This window comes from Sinocyclocheilus anshuiensis, unplaced genomic scaffold, assembly GCF_001515605.1.
Source record: "Sinocyclocheilus anshuiensis isolate Anshui unplaced genomic scaffold, SAMN03320099.WGS_v1.1 scaffold214, whole genome shotgun sequence".
Lineage (NCBI taxonomy): Eukaryota > Metazoa > Chordata > Actinopteri > Cypriniformes > Cyprinidae > Sinocyclocheilus > Sinocyclocheilus anshuiensis.
Window position 1 is genome coordinate 699,054 of NW_015544136.1, and position 22,544 is coordinate 721,597.

At 38.2% G+C, this 22,544-nt stretch overlaps 2 protein-coding genes across 6 annotated transcripts in view; both read left to right on the forward strand.

Moving 5' to 3' along the window:
• Positions 1-14,338, forward strand: part of LOC107694964 (cell division cycle protein 27 homolog) — a 21,833-nt gene extending 7,495 nt beyond the window's left edge. Inside the window, exons 3-19 of one of the 2 annotated variants that reach the window (XM_016494692.1) lie at positions 1,667-1,814; positions 3,992-4,117; positions 7,187-7,284; positions 7,403-7,566; positions 7,729-7,940; positions 8,888-8,999; positions 9,658-9,773; positions 10,267-10,366; positions 10,482-10,686; positions 10,852-11,024; positions 11,172-11,324; positions 11,416-11,624; positions 11,786-11,903; positions 12,606-12,734; positions 13,383-13,457; positions 13,557-13,722; positions 13,794-14,338. In XM_016494692.1, the coding sequence (XP_016350178.1) occupies positions 1,667-1,814; positions 3,992-4,117; positions 7,187-7,284; positions 7,403-7,566; positions 7,729-7,940; positions 8,888-8,999; positions 9,658-9,773; positions 10,267-10,366; positions 10,482-10,686; positions 10,852-11,024; positions 11,172-11,324; positions 11,416-11,624; positions 11,786-11,903; positions 12,606-12,734; positions 13,383-13,457; positions 13,557-13,722; positions 13,794-13,882 (2,393 nt within the window). In that variant the 3' untranslated portion in view covers positions 13,883-14,338. The remainder of the gene's footprint in view (positions 1-1,666; positions 1,815-3,991; positions 4,118-7,186; positions 7,285-7,402; positions 7,567-7,728; positions 7,941-8,887; positions 9,000-9,657; positions 9,774-10,266; positions 10,367-10,481; positions 10,687-10,851; positions 11,025-11,171; positions 11,325-11,415; positions 11,625-11,785; positions 11,904-12,605; positions 12,735-13,382; positions 13,458-13,556; positions 13,723-13,793) is intronic. The other variant, XM_016494693.1, reaches the window with a different exon arrangement.
• A 2,357-nt stretch (positions 14,339-16,695) lies between these two features.
• LOC107694965 (KAT8 regulatory NSL complex subunit 1-like) overlaps positions 16,696-22,544 on the forward strand; it is a 105,680-nt gene continuing 99,831 nt past the window's right edge. For 2 of the 4 annotated variants that reach the window (XM_016494698.1, XM_016494697.1), the window contains exon 1: positions 17,579-18,193. The gene's annotated coding sequence lies outside the window, so the exon portion shown is untranslated. Of the gene's footprint in view, positions 16,802-17,578; positions 18,194-22,544 lie in introns of those variants that run through there. The other 2 variants (XM_016494695.1, XM_016494694.1) reach the window with 2 other exon arrangements.

Below are 22,544 nucleotides of genomic sequence, written 5' to 3' on the forward strand. Positions count from 1 at the left end.
GCTTAAAATCTTATCTGATCGAATGAAAAAAATATACAAGACAAATTAAAATATTTTGTTAATAAAATAATATATATTTTTTTAAGAATTAAAAATAATCTGATTTTGGAGTTTGACAATGAACACATTGTAACCATGCTTGGGACGGCCCACATAAATGAGCAAAAATGCTTTACATGTCTTGAACTAATAATTTCTAAACATTAAACATTGACTGTCAGTCTTTATTCACCTGTTTCTCGTTGTTTCTCATTAAAATTAAAGTAAATAGTGTAAATTACATCGCTAATGTCATAGAATAGCACATTGTAACGCAGTGTTACAACGTGCCCCATCTGCGCAACTGGAATTTAAAACTGGTTAGTGTCTTCTGCTAGTAATCAAAGCATTAAAAAACTATCTGAACTGATAAATAACAGATTGGAGATTAAAATAATAGCAGATTTGTCTCATTTTAAATGAATAGTAAAAACTGAGATAAAAAATGTACTTAAACCAGAATTTTAGTTTTACTATGGTAAAATAAATATTCAAACCACGCATGTTACAACTAACCCCCCGTTACTTTGTGCATCGCACTCCCCTATATTATGTCACACTTCTCTAGTAAGTTTCGTCTGTTTGTGTGAAGACAGTGGCGCAAATCCGTGAATGAATGTTCCGAAGTGAAATAAACTTCAACGGAATAAAGTTGAATGGAATTGAATTGAATTAAAGTTGAATAAACTTCAACTTTACTGTTCAGTGCACTGATGTCAGACTCATTTTGGATAGTAAAGTTTATTGTTAAATTGTTAAATGCCCTTACATATCTCTGTCACCATTATAAATCATTGCAAAAAATGTGTTTATGTATATATATTCTGTTTATGTATATACTGTATTCTATATATAGTACCAGTCAAATATTTGGACACACGAATGGGAAAGTGTCCAAACTTTTGACTGGTACTGTACTATAATATACACAAAGAATATCGGCCGATATATCGGTATCGGCCCTTTTTTGTATTCCCTAATATCGGTATCGGTATCGGCCCCAAAAAACCCATATCGGTCGGGCTCTAATCCTGTTTTCTGAGAAACCAAACAAAATGAAGTGAGTTTATGCTTAGATAAGAACAAATAATCTGTTAATGGTGTATATGAACTTGTTTTCCCTTTGAATTAAGTCATTTTTTCTGAGCCCATTGGTAGACGTTTGTTCTTGTTTTAAACATAAACTTAATTTTAAGCAATCTCTCATAAAACAGGACTAACTAATTTTATGTCATTTTTCCATTTCAAGTAAATGTGTCTTGATTTAATGGAAAACTAAACAAAAATACTGAGGAAGGACATCACTTTTTTTGCTGTGCGATCAGAAGGTACAGTAAAAGTTATTTCAAGATTCTAGTGGTTGGGAGCAGAGGTATCCAAGCCATGTGCTTTTTTTTCTGAGATTGGAAGTTGTATTTTCAAACTGTGAAGCATTGCTAATACAAGACATTTACATTTAGAGAGCATATTGACGCATTGCATTCCATTCCATTTATTCATTAAATTTTCTTTACTTGTCTTTAAAAGTCTTCAATTTAGCTTCATAAAACATGTATAAATCATGTTACAATATACATCAAATCATGTTCCATTCTATAATTTGTGTTCTTATGAATTTTCTTTTCAGTTCATTCAGAAGAAGCACTCTTCCTGCTGGCTACATGCTACTACCGTTCAGGGAAGGAGTATAAGGCCTACCACCTCCTGAAAGGACACAGCTGCACCACGCCACAATGCAAATATCTCCTCGCCAAGTGCTGTGTGGAACTGAGCAAGTATGGATGACTAATTATTCCCCAACTAATCCTATAATAAACTCCTGACTCATTATCATTGTATCCCATTGCCTGTATCTATGTTTATCTCTTCCAAAAGCTTACAGTGTTGTTGCTATACAAAAATTTCAGTAGTGAAATTTCGGAATACTCAATACCTCACAATCATAGTGATATTCAAAAGCAATTGCTATATGCATTATCACAAAATCGTTTATGTAAATATTAAAGATAGATATTAACTAGTTTGAAAGTATTTCTCAAGGTTTTTCCAATTAATTGACTTATTTTTGTGTCTTGTTAAATATTAATGACATGATAAGCAGCAGCAGGTCTCATGGTGCAGTCATACTGCATTTTGTTCTGTCTGTTTGCTTTCACTTAAGTGGGGTAAGCGATTTCTGGTAGCCAATGTTGACATTTGAAATCACCAAAACAAACACGCCCCTACCCCAAATGGGTCTCGCCCCTATTTTGATAGCTCCGCCCCACACATACGTACGCAACCCAGGCAACGATTAGTTCTGTGAAACAAAGCAAAACCAATGTTACACCGTGTCTACACCGGACGCGAGTGGCGCGGCGCGACAAAATACTATGGAACTCATTATAATTAGTGACGCTGTCCACACCATAGATAATATACATATCTATGGTCTACACTGGATGCGGCACGACACGACAAATCCCCGACAGAAAACTGCTGCTGTGTTCTATTCATGACGCATTGACACAAATTTCAAATGATTTTCAACGGTCGCTTTGTCGCATCCAGTGTACTAGACAGATTTTAACTGTTGCGGCGCAGACACGATGTTACTCGCTTATCAAGAAGAAACAAAGCAACCTCGGCATCCAATCGCAGGCCTTCCGCTCCTTGAGTTCTCTCCAGCGCTGGAAAACTGATCCGATATTTACACGGGTCCTACTTCTTGCCTTAAGCCTTCTTTTGTTCCGCAGACGTTTTACTCTTTTGTTTGTTATCCGCCATCTCTATCTTTCTGTAACTCGGCTTGCTAATGTCCGTCCAGTGCACTGAATGCTCTCTCCTCCACATCATGAGTAGACATGCCCCTTAACTGCTGGTTTTGCTAAGTTTGTTTTGCTAGTCGGCCCGAATCAGTTTTCTGAAGCATTTTCGAAAAATCGCTTACCCCACCTTTAAGACAGAGTGACTGTGATTACATTTACCTCTCCAAGACAAGCATTTTACCTTTGTGAAAAGTATATGTGGCTTTTGAAAGCAGCCACCAGTCAGTGAGAGAGTGAGGCAATTTTACATACTACCTAGACTGTGTCATTACTTTAGGATTGAAGTAGAGTTACTTTTGACGTCCCTACCTGAGAGACATGTACCTGAGAGACACCCCCACCCCCTTGAAGGTCAAGTTAATTTTATTTAATTATATTTTCTCTATAGCGCCAGATCACAACAGAAGTCATTTAAAGTTACCTTTCCGATAGAACAGGTCTGTACCTTGTTCTTTTATTAAACAAACTAAATAGCCTTATGTTATTTATCTTATTTACACGACGGCATGTCATTTCGGTCTCTACGTTATGGTCGTGCTTTCTGTATCGCGCACAGCGGAGTTCCACCCCGATGCACGCACACAAGTGAGCACACTCCCACTCCCACTAGTATTTGTAAATATTAAGCTGCAAAACGACTATTTAAATATGAATTCTGCATGTTTCTGTTAATGAATGGCGCAGATGAGTGGTTTTGTTTACCACTCGTACTGAAGCGCGCATGACGCTTGCGGTGATTTTAGCGTCTGCCGTCTCACTAAATGAGGACATAAATACATGAACAACATCTCCAGAACTGCTCTGAGAGTCACTTCATAAGCATTTGACGTTTCATTTGAGTAAAACTATCCTCATATCATATACACAGAAATGTAAAGGTATTCACGGTAACCCGTCAAAATAAAAGTTCGGTTTAACTTGAAGACACTGCGGCAGAAATATATTACTATTGTTCAGAAGAAGGTACATAATAGGCTGCTACTACTACTACTAAAACTACTACTACTGCCCCCCGGCAAGCAGAAGTGGCTTCACCTTCGTTCAAGGTTGGCATGAGGCCTGGAGACAGTGGTTGTCTGGGTCGTCTTATGAATTTCATTACACATTTCTTGCAGTTTTGATTTATTTGTGTTTTTCTCCATCAGGTTGGCAGAGGGCGAGCAGATCCTGACTGGAGGTGTTCTGAACAAACAGAAGAGCCAAGACGACATCATTACTGAGTTTGGAGACTCGGCCTGTTTCACTCTGGCACTGCTAGGGCAAATCTACTGGTATGTTGAGCTTGTTTGGCTACTTACCTTCACCTACTAAAATCAATGACCCTTAGTGAAGATACGAAAATATCTGCTTTGCCATAAAAAGCCAAAAGCTTTTCTTCACCCTAACTGAAATTATGCATTTTAAATTCGAATATAATTCGAATTTTGATAATATTTAAGTACAAAATTCGAATTTAGTTTTTCACCCATTTTGACAGCCCTACTAGTGAAAAGGTGTGTTTAATTTGTTGGATGAAGCAGGCTGGTACCAAAGCTCTTTATCTGTATTGGATTTAGATGTAGACGGCTCTTTTTGAGTATTTTGTTTTGCACTTGTGTAGAGCAGCACTCAGTAACTGTGAGAAATTGCTTTAAGAGTTATAAATTTCTTCAGGTAAGGTGGCAACTGGCAAGAAACAAAAGATTTTCTGTTTTCTCTCACTAGAGAGTCATCTTTTCATGTACTACATGAGATGTTGGGTGTCGTGGCAATTTTCTATCTCAATAAGGCAAAAGGCAGAAAGTCTTTTGAATATTTATTTCCTGCAAGAAATGGTCAACAGTCATACAGATTGGCTGCAGAGTGCGACCCAGAATTACACTCTGACTCAGAATATCCTAATCAAACCAGGATGCTTCTGTCTTATTCAATCATAATGTGTCCTTTTAAGGTATCCAAATAACTCAAGTATGTTGATGAGGCATTTAGAGAAGAAAGTAGGGCTGCACGATATATCGAAATTATTGAAATATTGCAAATGTAAATATCGCAATATGCATATTGCAACGGCGTGCGATATCATTATCATTTTAATAATAGGCTACTTAAATCAAAACGTTGTCCTCATATCATATACACAGAAATGTAAAGGTATTCACGGTAACCCGTCAAAATAAAAGTTCGGTTTAACTTGAAGACACTGCGGCAGAAATATATTACTATTGTTCAGAAGAAGGTACATAATAGGCTGCTACTACTACTACTAAAACTACTACTACTGCCCCCCGGCAAGCAGAAGTGGCTTCACCTTCGTTCAAGGTTGGCATGAGGCCTGGAGACAGTGGTTGTCTGGGTCGTCTTATGAATTTCATTACACATTTCTTGCAGTTTTGATTTATTTGTGTTTTTCTCCATCAGGTTGGCAGAGGGCGAGCAGATCCTGACTGGAGGTGTTCTGAACAAACAGAAGAGCCAAGACGACATCATTACTGAGTTTGGAGACTCGGCCTGTTTCACTCTGGCACTGCTAGGGCAAATCTACTGGTATGTTGAGCTTGTTTGGCTACTTACCTTCACCTACTAAAATCAATGACCCTTAGTGAAGATACGAAAATATCTGCTTTGCCATAAAAAGCCAAAAGCTTTTCTTCACCCTAACTGAAATTATGCATTTTAAATTCGAATATAATTCGAATTTTGATAATATTTAAGTACAAAATTCGAATTTAGTTTTTCACCCATTTTGACAGCCCTACTAGTGAAAAGGTGTGTTTAATTTGTTGGATGAAGCAGGCTGGTACCAAAGCTCTTTATCTGTATTGGATTTAGATGTAGACGGCTCTTTTTGAGTATTTTGTTTTGCACTTGTGTAGAGCAGCACTCAGTAACTGTGAGAAATTGCTTTAAGAGTTATAAATTTCTTCAGGTAAGGTGGCAACTGGCAAGAAACAAAAGATTTTCTGTTTTCTCTCACTAGAGAGTCATCTTTTCATGTACTACATGAGATGTTGGGTGTCGTGGCAATTTTCTATCTCAATAAGGCAAAAGGCAGAAAGTCTTTTGAATATTTATTTCCTGCAAGAAATGGTCAACAGTCATACAGATTGGCTGCAGAGTGCGACCCAGAATTACACTCTGACTCAGAATATCCTAATCAAACCAGGATGCTTCTGTCTTATTCAATCATAATGTGTCCTTTTAAGGTATCCAAATAACTCAAGTATGTTGATGAGGCATTTAGAGAAGAAAGTAGGGCTGCACGATATATCGAAATTATTGAAATATTGCAAATGTAAATATCGCAATATGCATATTGCAACGGCGTGCGATATCATTATCATTTTAATAATAGGCTACTTAAATCAAAACGTTGCAAAAGGTCAAAGTTTTAGTTCGACGCATATAGCAGAGAATTGCTTGACGTTAAAAATAGTTATTAAGTGCAATAAGTTGCAGAAAACAACTCTTTGCCATCTCGTCATTCTGTCTGACTCACACCTGAAGAGCACAGAGAGACGCGTTTCAGACCGAGTTGATTCATCTTTCGCATCTCCTCCTTATGTTTGAACAGACACATACACACAGAATTATTTCAATAGTACCCGTCTCGACGATCATTCTCGTAAACGCAGTTAGTTATGTTTTTAAATGAATGTAAACAGCTGAGAAAGAAATCGGATGTGTATCATTATACTGGATCCCTGCAGTCGGATTTAAAGGGACAGCAGCCTATAAATACGTGCTGCTGAATATGTCACTAATGTTAACAAAACAACAAAATGGCTATAACAAAGATTAATCTAAATTTAATTCATACAGTGAACACTATACAGTGTTATTTTACACTTAATTATTAAATTTCTGTACCTGAACACTACAGTTTATTTGATCTATGCTTGTAAGTTGTGTATTTCTTTTTTTTTCTTTTTCTTTCTTTTTTTTTAATGACTGTTCACTTGCCTTTAATCATGTTTGAACTTTCTCAGACTATAGTTTTTGCTGTGGTATATGAAGAAGTACCTAAAGTGTATTCGCATATCGCATTTTTCTTCAATATCGCACAGCCCTAGAAGAAAGTAACACTCTTTGGTAGAGTAAAGCAAATAATACCTATAATCATAAAACTTCCCTTACATTGGGAAAATAGCCTCACAGCCTTTGCCCTCTTTGTTCATGTGCTAATAATCAAGAGAACAATCACTTTTGGGGGATGTGGACTTTACTACATAACTAGGACTAAATTGTCTTTTCTGAGATTGTTGTAGGATGTTGAAGTTGTGGTTTCTGCTCATATTTTTCAGCCTTTTGCATATTTTGGCAGAAAACCAAAAATTTTCATGCTCTTTTCTTTGTCCCTGCAGCAAAACAGATCGGTTAGCAAAAGGAGCTGAATGTTACCAAAAAAGCATGAACGAGAACCCTTTCTTATGGTCTCCATTTGAGTCTTTATGCCAAATTGGTGAGTTCATTTGTCATTATTAATTAGGGTCATCATATGAACCTCATCCAAGCTGTGCAGTTACAAGACTCCCTGAGAAGATATAATGTGATTTTAAACTGTGCTCTTTGTGCTACAGGGGAGCGACCGGATCCAGAGCAGATCTTTAGATTGACCTCCTTGCAGAATTTCAGTGGAGGAGTCCTCCCTCCTCCTCCCATCAGCCCTGCGCACACACCTAGTAACAATATGGGACACCGACAAGTTGACACTGTCCTAATGGAGACCCCACAGGACACTTTGGTATGTCCTTCCTCTGGTTTTTCATGCATTTTGTTGTGTTTTATAGGGAAATGTGTATGAGCATGAAGTATATGAGTTATTGTTTGGGGACATATTAAACGTTGTGAATTTGGATTATCTTCTACTTCATATCTTGGCATTGTCATTCGTCTCTCTCTAAAGGAGCTAAACCGGCTCAATCTAGAATCTTCTAACTCAAAGTACTCCCTGAATACGGACTCCTCTGTGTCTTACATCGACTCCTCCGTCATCTCGCCAGACTCCGTGCCACTGGGCACTGGTGGCTCACTGTTGTCCAAACAGGTGCAAAACAAACCCAAGAGCGGCCGATGTCTGCTTGGGGGCACGGCCACACTCAGCCCCCTCACACCAAGGTAATGACCATCAATCACTAAGGCTGTCATACCTCATACTAGGGCTGCACGATTAATCTAATGCGATTATCATGCGCATCTTGTCAGTAAAGCCGGTTTTGTAATCAGTAGTAAATCTCCATCACGTGCTTTCAGATGGAGCAGCATTTACTACACAGAGCCGTAGTTCACTGACAAGCTACGCAAAATCGCATTCATAATCGCAGACGATATAATCGCGCGATAATGAAATCAAAGAAATCGTTCTGCGATTATGAAAGCTGTTTGCATAGCTTCTCAGTGAACTATGGCTCTGTGTAGTAAATGCTGTTCCATCTGAAAGTACGTGAAAATACCACATTTAATAACTTGTTTTTACTCCAAACTCACTTCATAACCTCAGTCAAGTGTTTGAGATGATGTGGCTTCTTACACAGAATAAGGCAGGCAACATATTTCATAGTATTCTAAGGAGTGATAAAGGCTATGTCGATTAGCATTGCATTATTGTATACTTTATTATAATAAACATTATAATAAAACGAACTCCGATAAACCTTATATTGTCGTAGTCGTGTGTTTATTAGTCACGTTGAATTAATGAAAGCAGTTAAATCTTCTGTTTATTCAGCAACTGCTATTGGGATTTCCTGGAGTTCTTCTGCGGGGCGTATTTGGAGTTTCGGCGCGAGAGCGCCCTCGGGCCTTTGGATGGAGATTTACTACTGATCACAGAACTGTGCTTCACTGAAAGATACGCATGACAATCGCAGCTTCTGCCTAATCGCGATTTATCGCCTTTGCGATTTAATTTCGATTAATCGTGCAGCCCTAACTCACACTTATCAATGCATGAGACTTTCTTAATGTAATTCCAAGTACTTTTTTTTTATTGATTCCCATTATGGATGTGATGATTTGGCTCTTATGTTTCCATTCTAGTAATCTATCTATTTAAAATTGTGTAGTTTTGGAATTTTGCCTCTGGAGCCGAGCCCTGGAGACCCATCGTACCTGCAGAATTACAGTCACAGTGGAAGTGGGATGGAACCACCTCCTCCGCCTGGCCCTCCAAAGAAGGTAAGCCTTCTTTATTTCTTGCAGCTTGCTATTAAAGTACTCTTACGGGACTTGTGTTTTTGAGGGGCTGTGCTCTACGCTTTTGTATAATTGTAGTTTTTCTTTAAAATATTGTAACATCAGCCAAAGTTTATTTCACCAGAAAAGAGAGTAATGTAGTTTAGGTTTTACACCCTTTTTGTACACCCGTTTTTATTAATGTAACAAGACTATGTATGTGAAGGACCTTTTTTTTGTTTGAGTTAATTTCAGTAGAGTGGGACAGGTTTTTATTACAAAAAAGGTATTGATGTGTACTTTGTATGTAAATGATTTTGCAACTTATTTTTCTTTATATTGTCTGGGTTAGTATTCACATTTAATTAAATGTGTTATGGTTCTTTGTAATTAATTGTGACATTTACTAACAAGAAAATTGTCTCTTGTCATTGTTTTCAGTGTAGTACATTGAACTCTTGTTCCAAAAGAGTGTGAAAAATCCTTTCTGTGTCCCATTTATAATACAAAATCTGCCCAAATAAAATCTTAAAAATTGTAAGACTTTGTAAAAAACAAAAATTGTGTTTTTACTAGACAGAAATAATCTTTATATAATCAAATTGTAAATGATAAATAATGCCTGAATTTTCTGTTTTTTTTCATTTTTTTTTCATTTCAGGCCATCAGTAGAATCAGCCAAGTGGGAACAAAGTCAGTGTTTGCACAGAGTGGCAACAGCAGAGAGGTCATTCCAAACCCTTTCAACCTAACTCAGACCACTGCCCCACAGACTAGGTACATGTCAACTAGGGCTGCACGATAAATCGCATGCGATATTTAACGCACATCTTATCAGTAAAGCCGGTTCTGTAATCAGCGGTAAATCTCCATCACAGTACATTGAACTCTTATTCAAAAAAGAGTGTGAAAAAACCTCTCTGTGTCCTATTTATAATACAAACTGCCCAAATAAAATCTTCAAAATTGTATTTATGTAAGGTTTATTAAAAAATGTTTTACTAGACAAAAATAGTCTGTATATAATCAAACTGTAAATGATAAATGATGTCTTTTAAAACAAGAATTTTTGCCATTTCAGGCCGTCAGTAGAATCAGCCAAGTGGGGACGAAGTCAGTGTTTGCACAGAGTGGAAACAGCAGAGAGGTCATTCCAAACCCTTTCAACCAAACTCAGACCACTGCCCCACAGACCAGGTACATGTCACCACACTTTTCTACAGGCAACTGATGATAATGGCTTCTGATGACATCTCTTTCTGCTTTGTAGTACTACACCGCAAGTGCTGAGCCCAACCATTGCTGCTCCCCCAAATGTGCAGCCACGGCGGAGCTCAAGACTCTTCACCAGTGCCAGCTCCACTGCCAAGGTACTGTCTTTTACACATGCAAGTTTATGCATACACTTGCAAGATTTTCCAAAAAAATCCTCAACCACTCTTTAGAGAAAGTTTTATCAACACTCTTAATGATGGAATTGAACAGGAGAACAGTAAGAAGCTGAAAATGAAGTTCCCCACCAAGATTCCTAACCGAAAGACAAAAACGAAAATGGGTAAGGGAGGAATCACCCCATCTAACCTGAATGAGAGCATAGAGATCCTCAAACTCGATTCTTCTATATCGGAGGGAAAAGGCAACATCAGCTCACCACAGTTCCAGGCTTTTAATCTACAAAAGGCTGCTGCAGGTATTTGCGATTTTTTTTTTTTTTTAATAAGTAATAAAAAAAACAAACAAATGCAATCAACACATGACATATTGCAGTATTTATACATTATTTATCCGTGCTCCACCAAAACTTCAGCAAAACTGTGAAGCAGGTTCTTGAAATTGTTTCCTCCGTTTTATTCAGATGGGCTGATGACGTTGATGCGGGATATTGGGAGGGGCTATCTAGCTCTCTGCTCTTATAACTGCAGAGAGGCCATTAACATCTTGAGTCAGCTGCCTTCACACCACTACAACACAGGCTGGGTGTTGGGTCAGATTGGACGAGCTCACTTTGAAGTGGCTGAATACATGCAGGTGAGTCGGGCTGCTGAAATCAGACGACAGCAGTTTTTGAAGGCATTGAAGAAGTTATCAATGGTAGAAAATGGTGACAAATAATAATTCAAACAGTGAATTGCAGAAAAGAGAATCAAGACTGAATTTTTGTGTCTGTTTAACCAGGCGGAGAGGATTTTCTCAGAAGTCCGGCGTATTGAGAGCTATCGAGTGGAAGGTATGGAGATCTATTCCACAACACTCTGGCATTTACAGAAGGATGTGGCGCTTTCCGCCCTATCTAAAGATCTCACTGACATGGACAAAAACTCGCCAGAGGTAAGTCTCTCAGAGTAATATAGCAAAGGAGCAGAGTTTAGCATTTGAATGCTTTTTCTCATGGCTTATTTCTTCCTCTCTCTGTGTACAGCCCTGGTGTGTAGCTGGTAACTGTTTCAGCTTACAGCGGGAACATGACATAGCCATTAAGTTCTTCACACGGGCCATCCAGGTGGACCCCAGCTTTGCATACGCATACACACTATTAGGGCATGAACTAGTTCTCACCGAGGAGCTGGAGAAAGCCCTGGGCTGTTTCCGCAATGCTATACGCCTCAATAAACGTCACTACAATGCCTGGTACGGTTCAGACTCTACTCTTTGGCTTTGGAAATGAGACACTATTTTAGATTAAACCAGAAAATTGTAAAATGAAAGAGTTCATTTTATATTGTCAGTGTTAGTTTAAATGATGAAAACCATCTGTCATTTAGGCTCATTGTTTCTGTCTGTTACGCTAGGTACGGCTTGGGAATGATTTACTACAAGCAGGAGAAATTTAACCTAGCTGAGATTCATTTCAAGAAGGCTTTGAGCATCAATCCTCAGAGCTCTGTGCTGCTTTGTCATATTGGAGTGGTAAGTAAAACTAATGTAGCGAAAATAGTGTTAATCTAAAGTGATGCAACCCACACACACTCATTTTGTAGTAGTGCTGGGCGGTATACCGGTTCATACCGAATACCGGTGTTTATTTTTGTTATGATATGAATTTATAAAATACCGCAATACCGGTGTATGTCACTTAAACAACGTTCGGAACGCAACACTGTTTGAAAGGGGTCCCTTTTCACAGTTGCACTGTGGTGAGGGAACAGCTGTATGTGTTACTAAGCGTGAAAGCTCCGAAACTGAAGCTGTAGAACTAATAGAACGTGATGACAGAAGAACTCATCCACAATATCCACATTGACCGCCACAAATATCCACCGCCCCCTGCCATCAGCTCCCGCGTCTCACACACACGAGCGCGACTTCAGCACTAGATTGAGCAACTTTCAGACCCTTTTAGTGGCTTTTTTCCATAGAATATTCAAATACAGTGATATAAATTTTTGGTCATACTGCCCAGCACTATTTCGTAGGTAAACAACAGTGCAAGATTGTTACTTGATCGTATTTTTTTATTTTTAGTCAATTTTTTTTTTTGAGTTTGGTAATGCCAGACTAGCATATATGTACTTGTTTGTTATACATAAATAGGTAAAAAACATGGTGCCGACTGTTCGAATTTGTTGCATTGCTACATCTTCATATCCTTTCTCATGTGCTCCATATCAGGTTCAACATGCTTTGAAGAAATCAGACCATGCACTGGAGACCCTCAACAGAGCCATTAGCATCGACCCCAAGAACCCGCTATGCAAATTCCATAGGGCCTCTATTCTCTTTGCCAATGAAAAGTACAAGGTACTCCCCAACTTGTACCATGACATTAACATCAGTTTCAGCATTTTTTTCAGGGTTTCTGCAAAAAGTCTTTAACTCGTGCTTACACAAATTAAGGCCTCAAATGGTCTTAAATTGCAGCAGAAAGTCTTAAAATCATAGCATTAAATGTTGCTTGCAAAGCAACAAAATTAACCTCTTCCTCAGTATTTTTGTTTTGTTTTCAAATACAAATGTCTAAATACAATTTAGATACATTTACTTGAGATGCAAATTAAAGATATAAAGTCTGGTTTTTTTTTTTCCACGTTTATGCTTAAAACAAGAACAAATATCTTGATTTAAGAATGTTTGGACATTTGTACTGGAAAACAAGACAAAAATACAGAGGAAGAACATCACTTTTTGCAGTATGATCAGAAGGTAAAGGTAAAGATTTTCATATTCTGGTGGTTTAGAGCAGAGTTAATCAAGCCATAAGCGTTTTTTTCTGAGTTCTGTTCGAAGTTGTTTTTTTCAAACTTCAAAGCAGTGGAAATACAAAACATTTACATTTAGACACCATATTGATGTATTCCATTACATTTATTGAATTTTCCTAAAATTATCTTCATAAAACCTGCAAAAACCCTCTTTGGGAAAGTCAAATTACTAATTTATTCTTTACAGGCGGCTCTGCAGGAGCTTGAAGAGCTGAAACAAATAGTGCCCAAAGAGTCCCTTGTTTACTTCTTAATAGGAAAGGTACTCATACAACTCAGTTGTTTACTTGCATATATTTTATATAAAATATATCTTTTAATAAATATATATATATATATTATATATTCATCATCTGTATAGGTCTATAAGAAGCTTGGCCAGACTCATCTGGCACTAATGAACTTCTCTTGGGCCATGGACTTGGACCCTAAAGGTGCCAATAATCAGATCAAAGAGGCCATAGATAAGCGATACCTCCCAGATGATGACGAACCTGTCACTCCTGATGATTATCCCTACTACTCAAGTAAGTCCACTACCAAGTGAGCCATTTAAGTGGTGCTGTGTGCACTATGTAATGTTGTTTGTTGCTCTCAGCAGCGGAGGTGGAGGAGTCACAGGAGAGCAGTATGACGGACGCTGATGACACACAGCTCCACACCACGGAGAGCGATGAGGTTCTGTAGCCCCTGACACCACTCTGGACTTTGAAATAATGCCAATTTGGGTGCTACTTGAAGACTCCAGCTCTGAAAAAGGAGGAAGAAGAAAAAAGGAAAACAAACTGCTGCTAATAACAGTACCTCCTCATGTCTCTCGTTTTATTTTTATCATTCGTTCTTGCCTTTTTCCACCCCCGTGTCATCATGCCTTAGAGGTCTCTCATCGGTCTGATCTTCAGGTGCTGTCTCATCCTTCATCGTCACTGGCAGGCTTCCTTTATCGCAGACTGAATTCAAGTTCTGCCTGAACTCAAATTGCCCAGATTTGCCAATGACTCCACTGTCTCCTCCACAAGTTAATTGTCAGTTTAAGACTCAAAAAAAGAACCACAGACATTCATGGATGTTCCTGTCTTAATGCTTAGGCCTTTTATGTTATTTTATCAGCATTTACTCTGAATAAAGACCTGTGTAAGAGTTGGTAGTCCTTTGATTCCTCTCCCCTCCCTTTTTTTAATCATGAAACATAATAGCTAGGAGAAAAAAAAGCACTTTATGCCCACATAAAAAAAAAAAAAAGTGTTTGGCATAAGAGATTCGATGTAAACTGCATATCTTCTATCAGATTGCCATCTGTTTAGAAGAACAATGTTTTTTAAAGTAACTAGAAAGTATCAGTTCTGGATGATGCAGATCTTTTTTTCACCAGATTTTAAAACTTGTGTGTAGGAGTGATGCTCAAGAAGCACTTATGTTTAAAAAAAAAAAAGTTGTCTTGATCGGAACAATTTGCCATTCTCACACTCATCTGTTTTGCTCTTATCTACCTTCAGAACATCTGAATCCATGCTTTTTGCCCAGCTGCAAGACACTGATTAGAGAATTGTTGATTAAATTATAAGCGTATGGGTGGGGTGGTTTCTTTGACACACATTAGTCTGTTTAGGAAACCAGACCAGTGTCCAAATTAACAACACTATTTTATGGCACAGTGACCAGTGGTCAGACTTCTTGAGACAATTTTCTGAAATGTTGGTGCTGTTGAGGTCAATACTGATGAACATAGAAAATGTGCACAAATGGATTTTATTTTACCAGAACATGTTTATTATTATAAAGTGTTTTTGATCTCTGCTAAATGCTTCTTATTGTAAATTTTAAGGAAATAGAATAAACAACTTTGACTGAAAGTTCTGATGTGGTCATTGAAGGAAAATACGAATCCTAATACGTTCTAGTACGTTTCTTCACACTTGTTTTTTCTTCTTCTTAAACACTATCACTATATTTCTACGTTAATAGGTTCGTAAAATTACCATGGTTTACACCAAAATGCCATGATGGCTACAGTTATTGATGCTAATGTAAAATATAATAAATCTTGCTTCAGTGGACAATTAAAGAAGGTTTCAGCGCTGGTAACGCGATTATGAACGTCTAACAATTATAATTTATTTCCATAGAGGAGCGTTGACATTTATAAAATCTTGCGAGAATGACAAAAGCTAACAAAGATACTGTGATATTAAGCTTTATAACAGGCCTGATGTACGTTCAAACGTAACAGTGTGTTTGGTACATATGTTTTTAACAGACAATACCATCTATCAAATAAACAAAAATCAACTCTTTAGCAAAGTTACAGTCTATTACTTTCACTCGTAAGCCCATCTCTTGCTAAAAACATATAAACCAACCAATCAGCGGCCGCCTTTCCGCCCACTGACCAATCACAGGTTGAAATGAGGCGGTACTTCCGGCTCAAGTCTGGTTGATCTGTGCAGGTAAGTGGACGTGAATTCTCTACTCTGTCATAAAATATACTTATTTTTGCTATGTTCGTATGGACAAAATACTGTTTCCAACGTTAAATGTTGAATAAGATACAGAGGAAAACAATGTTTCGTTTTTCCTCTCATTCAGTGAGTGGTAGACATTATGACAAAGTAATTTCATCCCGGAGATTGCAGTCAACAGGCCAAAAATTGTTTGGGCACAAAATAAATATCTCAGTCTGTCAGAATTAACCTCCAGATAAAATTAGAGCTTCTGCAAAATTGTCATGTTTCCTGTAGTTACAAGTGAGAATGTCCGCTAAAAAATTACACTGAATTCGTCTTGAAGATGTGAGTGGGGATGAAAGAAAGGCTGTAATACAGCAGAGACTATCAGCTGATGATGTTAGCATGCTAAACCTACAGTCAACGGGCCTATGAGTACATGCAATTAATATTGGACTCTATTAAAGAACTTATCCAATTAATAGCAAATGTAATATTCTTGTTCATAATATCTATTAATTGTTTTCTATACCGGTTTTTATTACATTGGAATGGATTGCATGTGGTTGTGTTTCAAAACCTAGTGAGCTGTCTACATAGACAGCATTTGGAACGCGCGTATGGCGACAGAAATGCTGTCTAGGTAGGCAGCTTGCGTGCTTTTGAAACACAGTCCGTAACTCCATCATCTGCCTTTAGAAGCGCAGTTCCTAAAGCGCTGTTTGTTTTGGATTTGACTTTTTATTAGTCTTTTCCCCCCCTTAATTTGTTTACATTTCATTGATTTATTAAGTTGAATTAACTTAATTGCTTATATACGTTTAATATCTCTTGCTATTGTTTTCCCTAGATCTGATAGTGACAGATTAAAGACATAAGTAGCTCTGTTTTATGTAACGAATTAGTTTTGATATTTAAACTTTAAAATATAAAGTTATATAAAAGAGTGATTAAAGTGTAAAACACCTGGCCAAAGTTAATTTGCGTAATTCAGACTTAACATTTTTTTTGTATAAATGCAAATGCTAACAGTCTTTTTAATTTGTTTTACAGACTGCAGGTCGAACCACTGTGTTGTTCGTTTTGGAGTTTGCAAATTACATTTGGATTAACAATGGAGGCTCCAGTAAACCAGATTAGACTGAAACCAGTCATCTCTAAGGTCTGACACTCTTTTAAGTCATATGTGTATTTACGTCTGTTTTAATACATTCACATGTAATATTTTAAGGGGATGTACTTGCAGTATGTATAGAATAAGTAGAAAAAAGGTTCAGCTAGATAAGTGCTGCAGAAAGGTAGTTAAAAAAAAAAAAAAAAGAGTATTCCCCTTTTAAACAGTAGATGGTGCTGTCGTTTTGTTTATGAGGGCCTCAAGAAACAGGAAGCTTAACTAGGTTTCATAATTTCTAACCTATTGTGATAAAAGCTGTTTTAAGAGTTTTAAGCTAGAAATGTATTCTGTTACTTGTCCAAATATAATTGTTCACTTTTTGCCTTTTTCTTTTGTCTTTCTGCCTGCTTGTAACTACTACTATACAAATCTTGCATTTAAGTTGAGCTTGCATGCAGGGGTCAAGGATAACATTTATTTTAATGCATAGCAATTCAGAGCAATGCCATCTGAATTCTTTAGTGTTTTTTTTTTTCGGTCATGTTCCACTTAATTTAGTATGATTTTCTCGAACACTTCCCGTCTTTCGGTCATTTTTAGAGAAGCTTGAGTTCCCTCTACTGGTACAACATTTATTTTGGAGCTTCTTTCTAGAAACATGCAACACTGGCCAGGGCTCTAGGTACTGTACATTTCATCCATATGTTATACTATGTTATTTTGTTAATCTATAATTATATCTTTGTAATTAATATTTTTGACTCTTCGACTAATTAATTATACGTCCATTTAAGTAGGATTTTTGGTGGTACAGGAAATGTACGTGTAACTGTGGCGCCCCCTATTGTCCTGACGCATTATGACAGGAAGCATTGCGCCTCTAGCGGCCGGTCAGCGTAGGGCGTCTCTCTCCCGCAACTGCGCTGCTCCGCTTCTTTCTGTTTGTCAGACTCGCAATACGAGGGAGAGGAGCGAGCCGCCATTTTCCGAGCTCGTCGCTTCCCCCTATAACGACAACAATAAAAAACGGACAAACCCGGGGTTTTCTCAGCCGAAATCGAGTACAAAGACCTTTCGGAGAAGGAGAGAAGGGATTGCGCTCAAGGAACGACCAGAAAAGGGATACATTTCACTGTTTTTTCGCGGCTTTTGTCGGGGGCGATTGAAAAACAGCCGTCTGGGCTCCTATAGCTCGACTGCCCCCGTTTCTTTCGCCCATTTCGTGATCCCTAAACGCAGCCCGGAGGAGTGGGAGGAGGAAAAGGAGGGGGTTACCGAGCACCGGAGCGCGCGAGAGGCCCGGGATTTTTCCACCTGAACGTGCAACAGCGGAATCTGCATCTGGATAATTGCTTCTACCTGTCAGTTATTACTACTATATTTCTTAAGCGTGGAGATTTATTACGTACATTTCCCCCGGAATCGGCTCCTCATCACGTGGTAGGTTCCTCCTGTTCTCTTTGTTAGTTTAAAACTCGGTAGCGTGAGGGGAACTTCAGACCTTTTTAACGCATTTACGCACTTAAATCAACGCGCGGTGAAATAGCGCACGTTAACACCACAAATGCGGCTCCGACCAGACGCTTTTCGCCCTCCGTAATTATTTTCCACGGTTTGTTCTGGTTAAACCCGTGAAGTAGGCGGCGTTGAAAGCCAGACCATCAAGGTTGCAAAATCAGCCCGATTAGCACAGACATAATTATACGTGTCAACTTTACGAAAGCACGTAGTTGGTAATCAAGCATGAGGCAAGTTCGTTCACTCGGGGGCTTTACATTTAGTAGGTTAAACGCGTGCAGTGTGTGTGTGTGTGTGTGTGTGTGTGTGAGAGAGAGAGAGAGAGAGAGAGAGAGCGCGCGCGTAGTTGGTAATCAAGCGCGACACGAGTTCTTTCACGCTTTACATTGAGTAACGTTAGGTTAAACGCGTGCAGTGTAAGAGAGAGAGAGCGCGGGGTGGGTGCGCAGTATATGTCTGCTGCATTTAGATCAGTAGGGTTTCGTTTGTGCTGGTACGAATCGTATGCATTACTGTATCAGTTATTGGATGTTGTCCCAGATATATGCATCACATGGATTTTCAGTAATGCAGATTAATTATAACAGTCAACATTGGGGCCAAAAATATGTGGGAAGGAAATGTTATTATAATATCTTCTAAAGAAAATGAAGGGACAAATTAGATTTCCGGTATGTGTTCAGTACTGGATATACGCATGTTTATGCAAAAATGATGCAATCGGGTGGTAAACAGTTACAACTTTTGAATTACGCCTGGACACGGGGAGTTTTCCATAGCTAGCTGCATTACATAATATTTGGTTGTTTTTCCCCTCCTCGTTGTGTCTTCGCCCCGCCGAACCGGATTGACGTCGCGAGAGAATTTTTATTAGAACCTCCTCGCGCCGCGCAACATTAGGCTGCGTCTCGAAACGATCGTAATAATGTACAAAAATGCTGTTTTCGCACGCATCACGCCAGCTTTTGAAACGCAGCCAACGATTCTTTATGGCCTTAAGCTCGCCCTAACCCTTGTTTTCTGTATAATCTGCGGGTGTATCTACATTAAGCTCAGTATCTTGCCTGGTTGTGGACAGCAGAGGGCTTTAAGTGTAATAGAACATTAACCTGCTCAACCCGTGGTTAGTGTAACGCGCTGTACTTTTCCATTATATAATGTGTTACGTTGCATATTTTTCGCAGCACTCGCTTGATCTCAGGTCTCAAATGTAACAGGTTCCGCATGTGTACGTGATGTTTATGGTTTAAAGAGACATCCTTGATGTTTTGCTCCTTAGTTAATGACGCGATTCTTTTGTTATGTTTTTAAAGGGAAATTTGACTTCTGTACCTTGATCTGTTTAGCCCTTTATATGACGTTCAGATACATTACATATTGTCTGTCCCATAAGTCATTGGCTGTAATTTATGAAATGGAGGCCTATTTGTCTTTCTGAAGCCTTGTTGTTCCCAGATGGGGTTGAACCTAGGGGTGGGTGATAAGGCAAATATATCATATCAGGATTTTTTGTTTTTCAGGAAAATCACGATTTTATCATGATTCTTTGTCATGTTGGTTTTACTATTTTGCAGGTTGTCTGAGCAGTACAGCCAACCTAATTTCCCTATTTTAAAAACAAAGCCTTATAAGGTAACAAAATATAAAATAAAAAAGAATGTCAGACATTTAGTCCAAAGTGGACGGAGATAAAAATCTTTGTCATTATTTTATCATTGTTATTAAAAAATAAGAACAAAGATACACATTACAAATAAACAATATACAACAAATAAAACAAATAGTGCTTTATTTTCCAGGTACATTAGGTGTATTTAACAGTAGCATTCAAGAAATTGAATGAACAAATATAATAAATTAAACACTATATATATATACTTCACTATATAAATTATTCATTGATTCTTATTAAAGCAACTGTATTAAAGTTCTACAGTCAAGAGCAGTGAGTGATTTTTCTCTTTGTGTTTTGTTGTTTTATTAACATTAAAGGAATAGTTCACCCAAAATGAAAATTCTGTCTTCATGTACTCACTCTCAGGTTGTTTTAAACCTGAATGAGGTTTTTCTTCTGTTGAACATAAAAGCTATTTTAAAGAATGTGGGTAACCAAACAGTTGCTGGTCTCCAGTGACTTCAATAGTATTTTTTTTTCCTACTATCAAAGTCAGTGGGGACCAGCAACTGTTTGGTTACCCACATTCTTTAAAATATCTTCTTTTGTGTTCAGCACAAGAAAGAAATTAATACAGGTTTGCGACAACATGAGAGTGAGCAAATACTGACAGAATTGTAATTTTTGGGTGAACTATCCCTTTAATGACAAGCAGCAGCATGTTTAGTACTATTAGTCTGCTGTCACTTTAAGACATGCACACATCAGTTTTTCTTTCAACTGTTTACTTACACTTTAAACATAACCAGTTGTGTTTATACAGGTGCATCTCAATAAATTAGAATGTCGTGGAAAAGTACCTTGTGTGTTTTTGACAGTATTAGCGCAGTCAGACATGAAGGATAACGTAGTCCAGTAATTAGGTGCTGTTTGACAGGCTTTTTAGTGTGTGACGTTGCGAATAAGTGCAGTGTCTCGTGAGTGGAACTCTACCGCTGAGTTAACAATTGATGTGAATAGGGTTGGGTACCAATATGGCACCAGTACCTATATAACCGGTATGTACTAGAACCGAATCAGAACGCAGATTTCGGTGCCATGCCTGAGCAATCGATTGAAATATTTGTCCTCTGGTTCTCCGAAACGGACGTAAGAAGCATCATCACCGGCACCGCACGTGAAAAATAATTTCCCGACTGAGAAAATGCACGTGAACTCGAGTCGGAAAGCTCTAATAATAAAATCCAACAAATCTTAGTAACGCGAGTGTCCATGTTGTTTTCACATTCCGACTTCAAAGCACAACTCGGGAAATGAGAGCATCCGAGGAGCGCGTGAATGCAGTAATTACACTTGCCTTCCGTTAACTAAGCTAAACATGCTTAAATTACAATGTCTAAAGCTAACGTTAAACCTCCCTTGTATTCACATTTCTAAACCTGTTGTCCAACATAAGAGAACATTATAACCATTTTACTCCATAACACCAGTCAAATGCTTCCTGTGATCTGATGTGGCTTCTTGTCACAGAATGAGGCAGAAATATCAGCGATGGCTTGAATAACACAGAGAAACTATATTGTCACAGTCAAGTGTTTGTCTTTGTTTTATCATTCAAAATGTTTACATGTTCTTTTTACTCAGTTACAGCTATTATAACGATGCCTTTGTCCATATAAGGGATTTCATGGAGGGTCATGAGTTCTGCTACTTCTGTGACTGGATATGTGGATTTTTTGTGCGAGGGCGCCCTCAGGCGTCCAGTATAGATGAAACGGACGTGTTTATAGTGCTAATGGCCAATCCATAATTTTTGGGGATATTTTATTTATTTATTTTTAATAAGTTTAGGTTTAGGCACCGGAACAGTTTTAAAAGTATCGATTTGGCACCAGTATCGAAAAAACCCAAACGATACCCAACCCTACAGGGCTCTACAGTGCGACCATTTCAGTCGCATTTGCGAATGAAAACTACGCTTCGTTGATTATAAATGTGAGATCGCGATGAACTAAAGGCTGATTTATACTTCTGCATCGAACCTACGCCGTAGCTTACGCATAGATGCACACTAGACTTGTGCCGGTATTCGGTGATGCGATATATCACGGTAATGAATATGCACGATATTGTTATCGGGCGGACTTGAAGCACATGGTGGAACATGTGAGAGATGCTCTGGCTGAAAGCGCACTTTCACTCTCTGACAGCAGATGGCGATAAACTGCAGAAATGCAGCTGTTACCCCGGAAACCCTGTAAACAAAGCAGCTGCACTACTTTCTGTTTCTGAATGGTGTTTAAATGATTTAAACAGCCATTCAGATTTGTGTAATAGCTATGATGTTCATCACAGAGCCAAATGCATAAATAATCGCAACATGAAAATTTGATACCGGCATATCCCTAATGCACACCCATACGCCGTACCCATACCTCTCCAAAAATCTAACATCGCGTCAATTCTACGCAGACCGCAAGCGCGGTGATTGGTCTGCAAGAACCCCTCCCTCCATATGTACTTGAGTTTTGTGTGTGTTTATGTGCACTTTAATATATTTTAATGTTACACCTTCTTATATAAAATAAATCAAAGCAAAGAACAAGTGTCTTATCATTTATTATACTACATAGCATTATACATCAGTAGTTGTCCGCA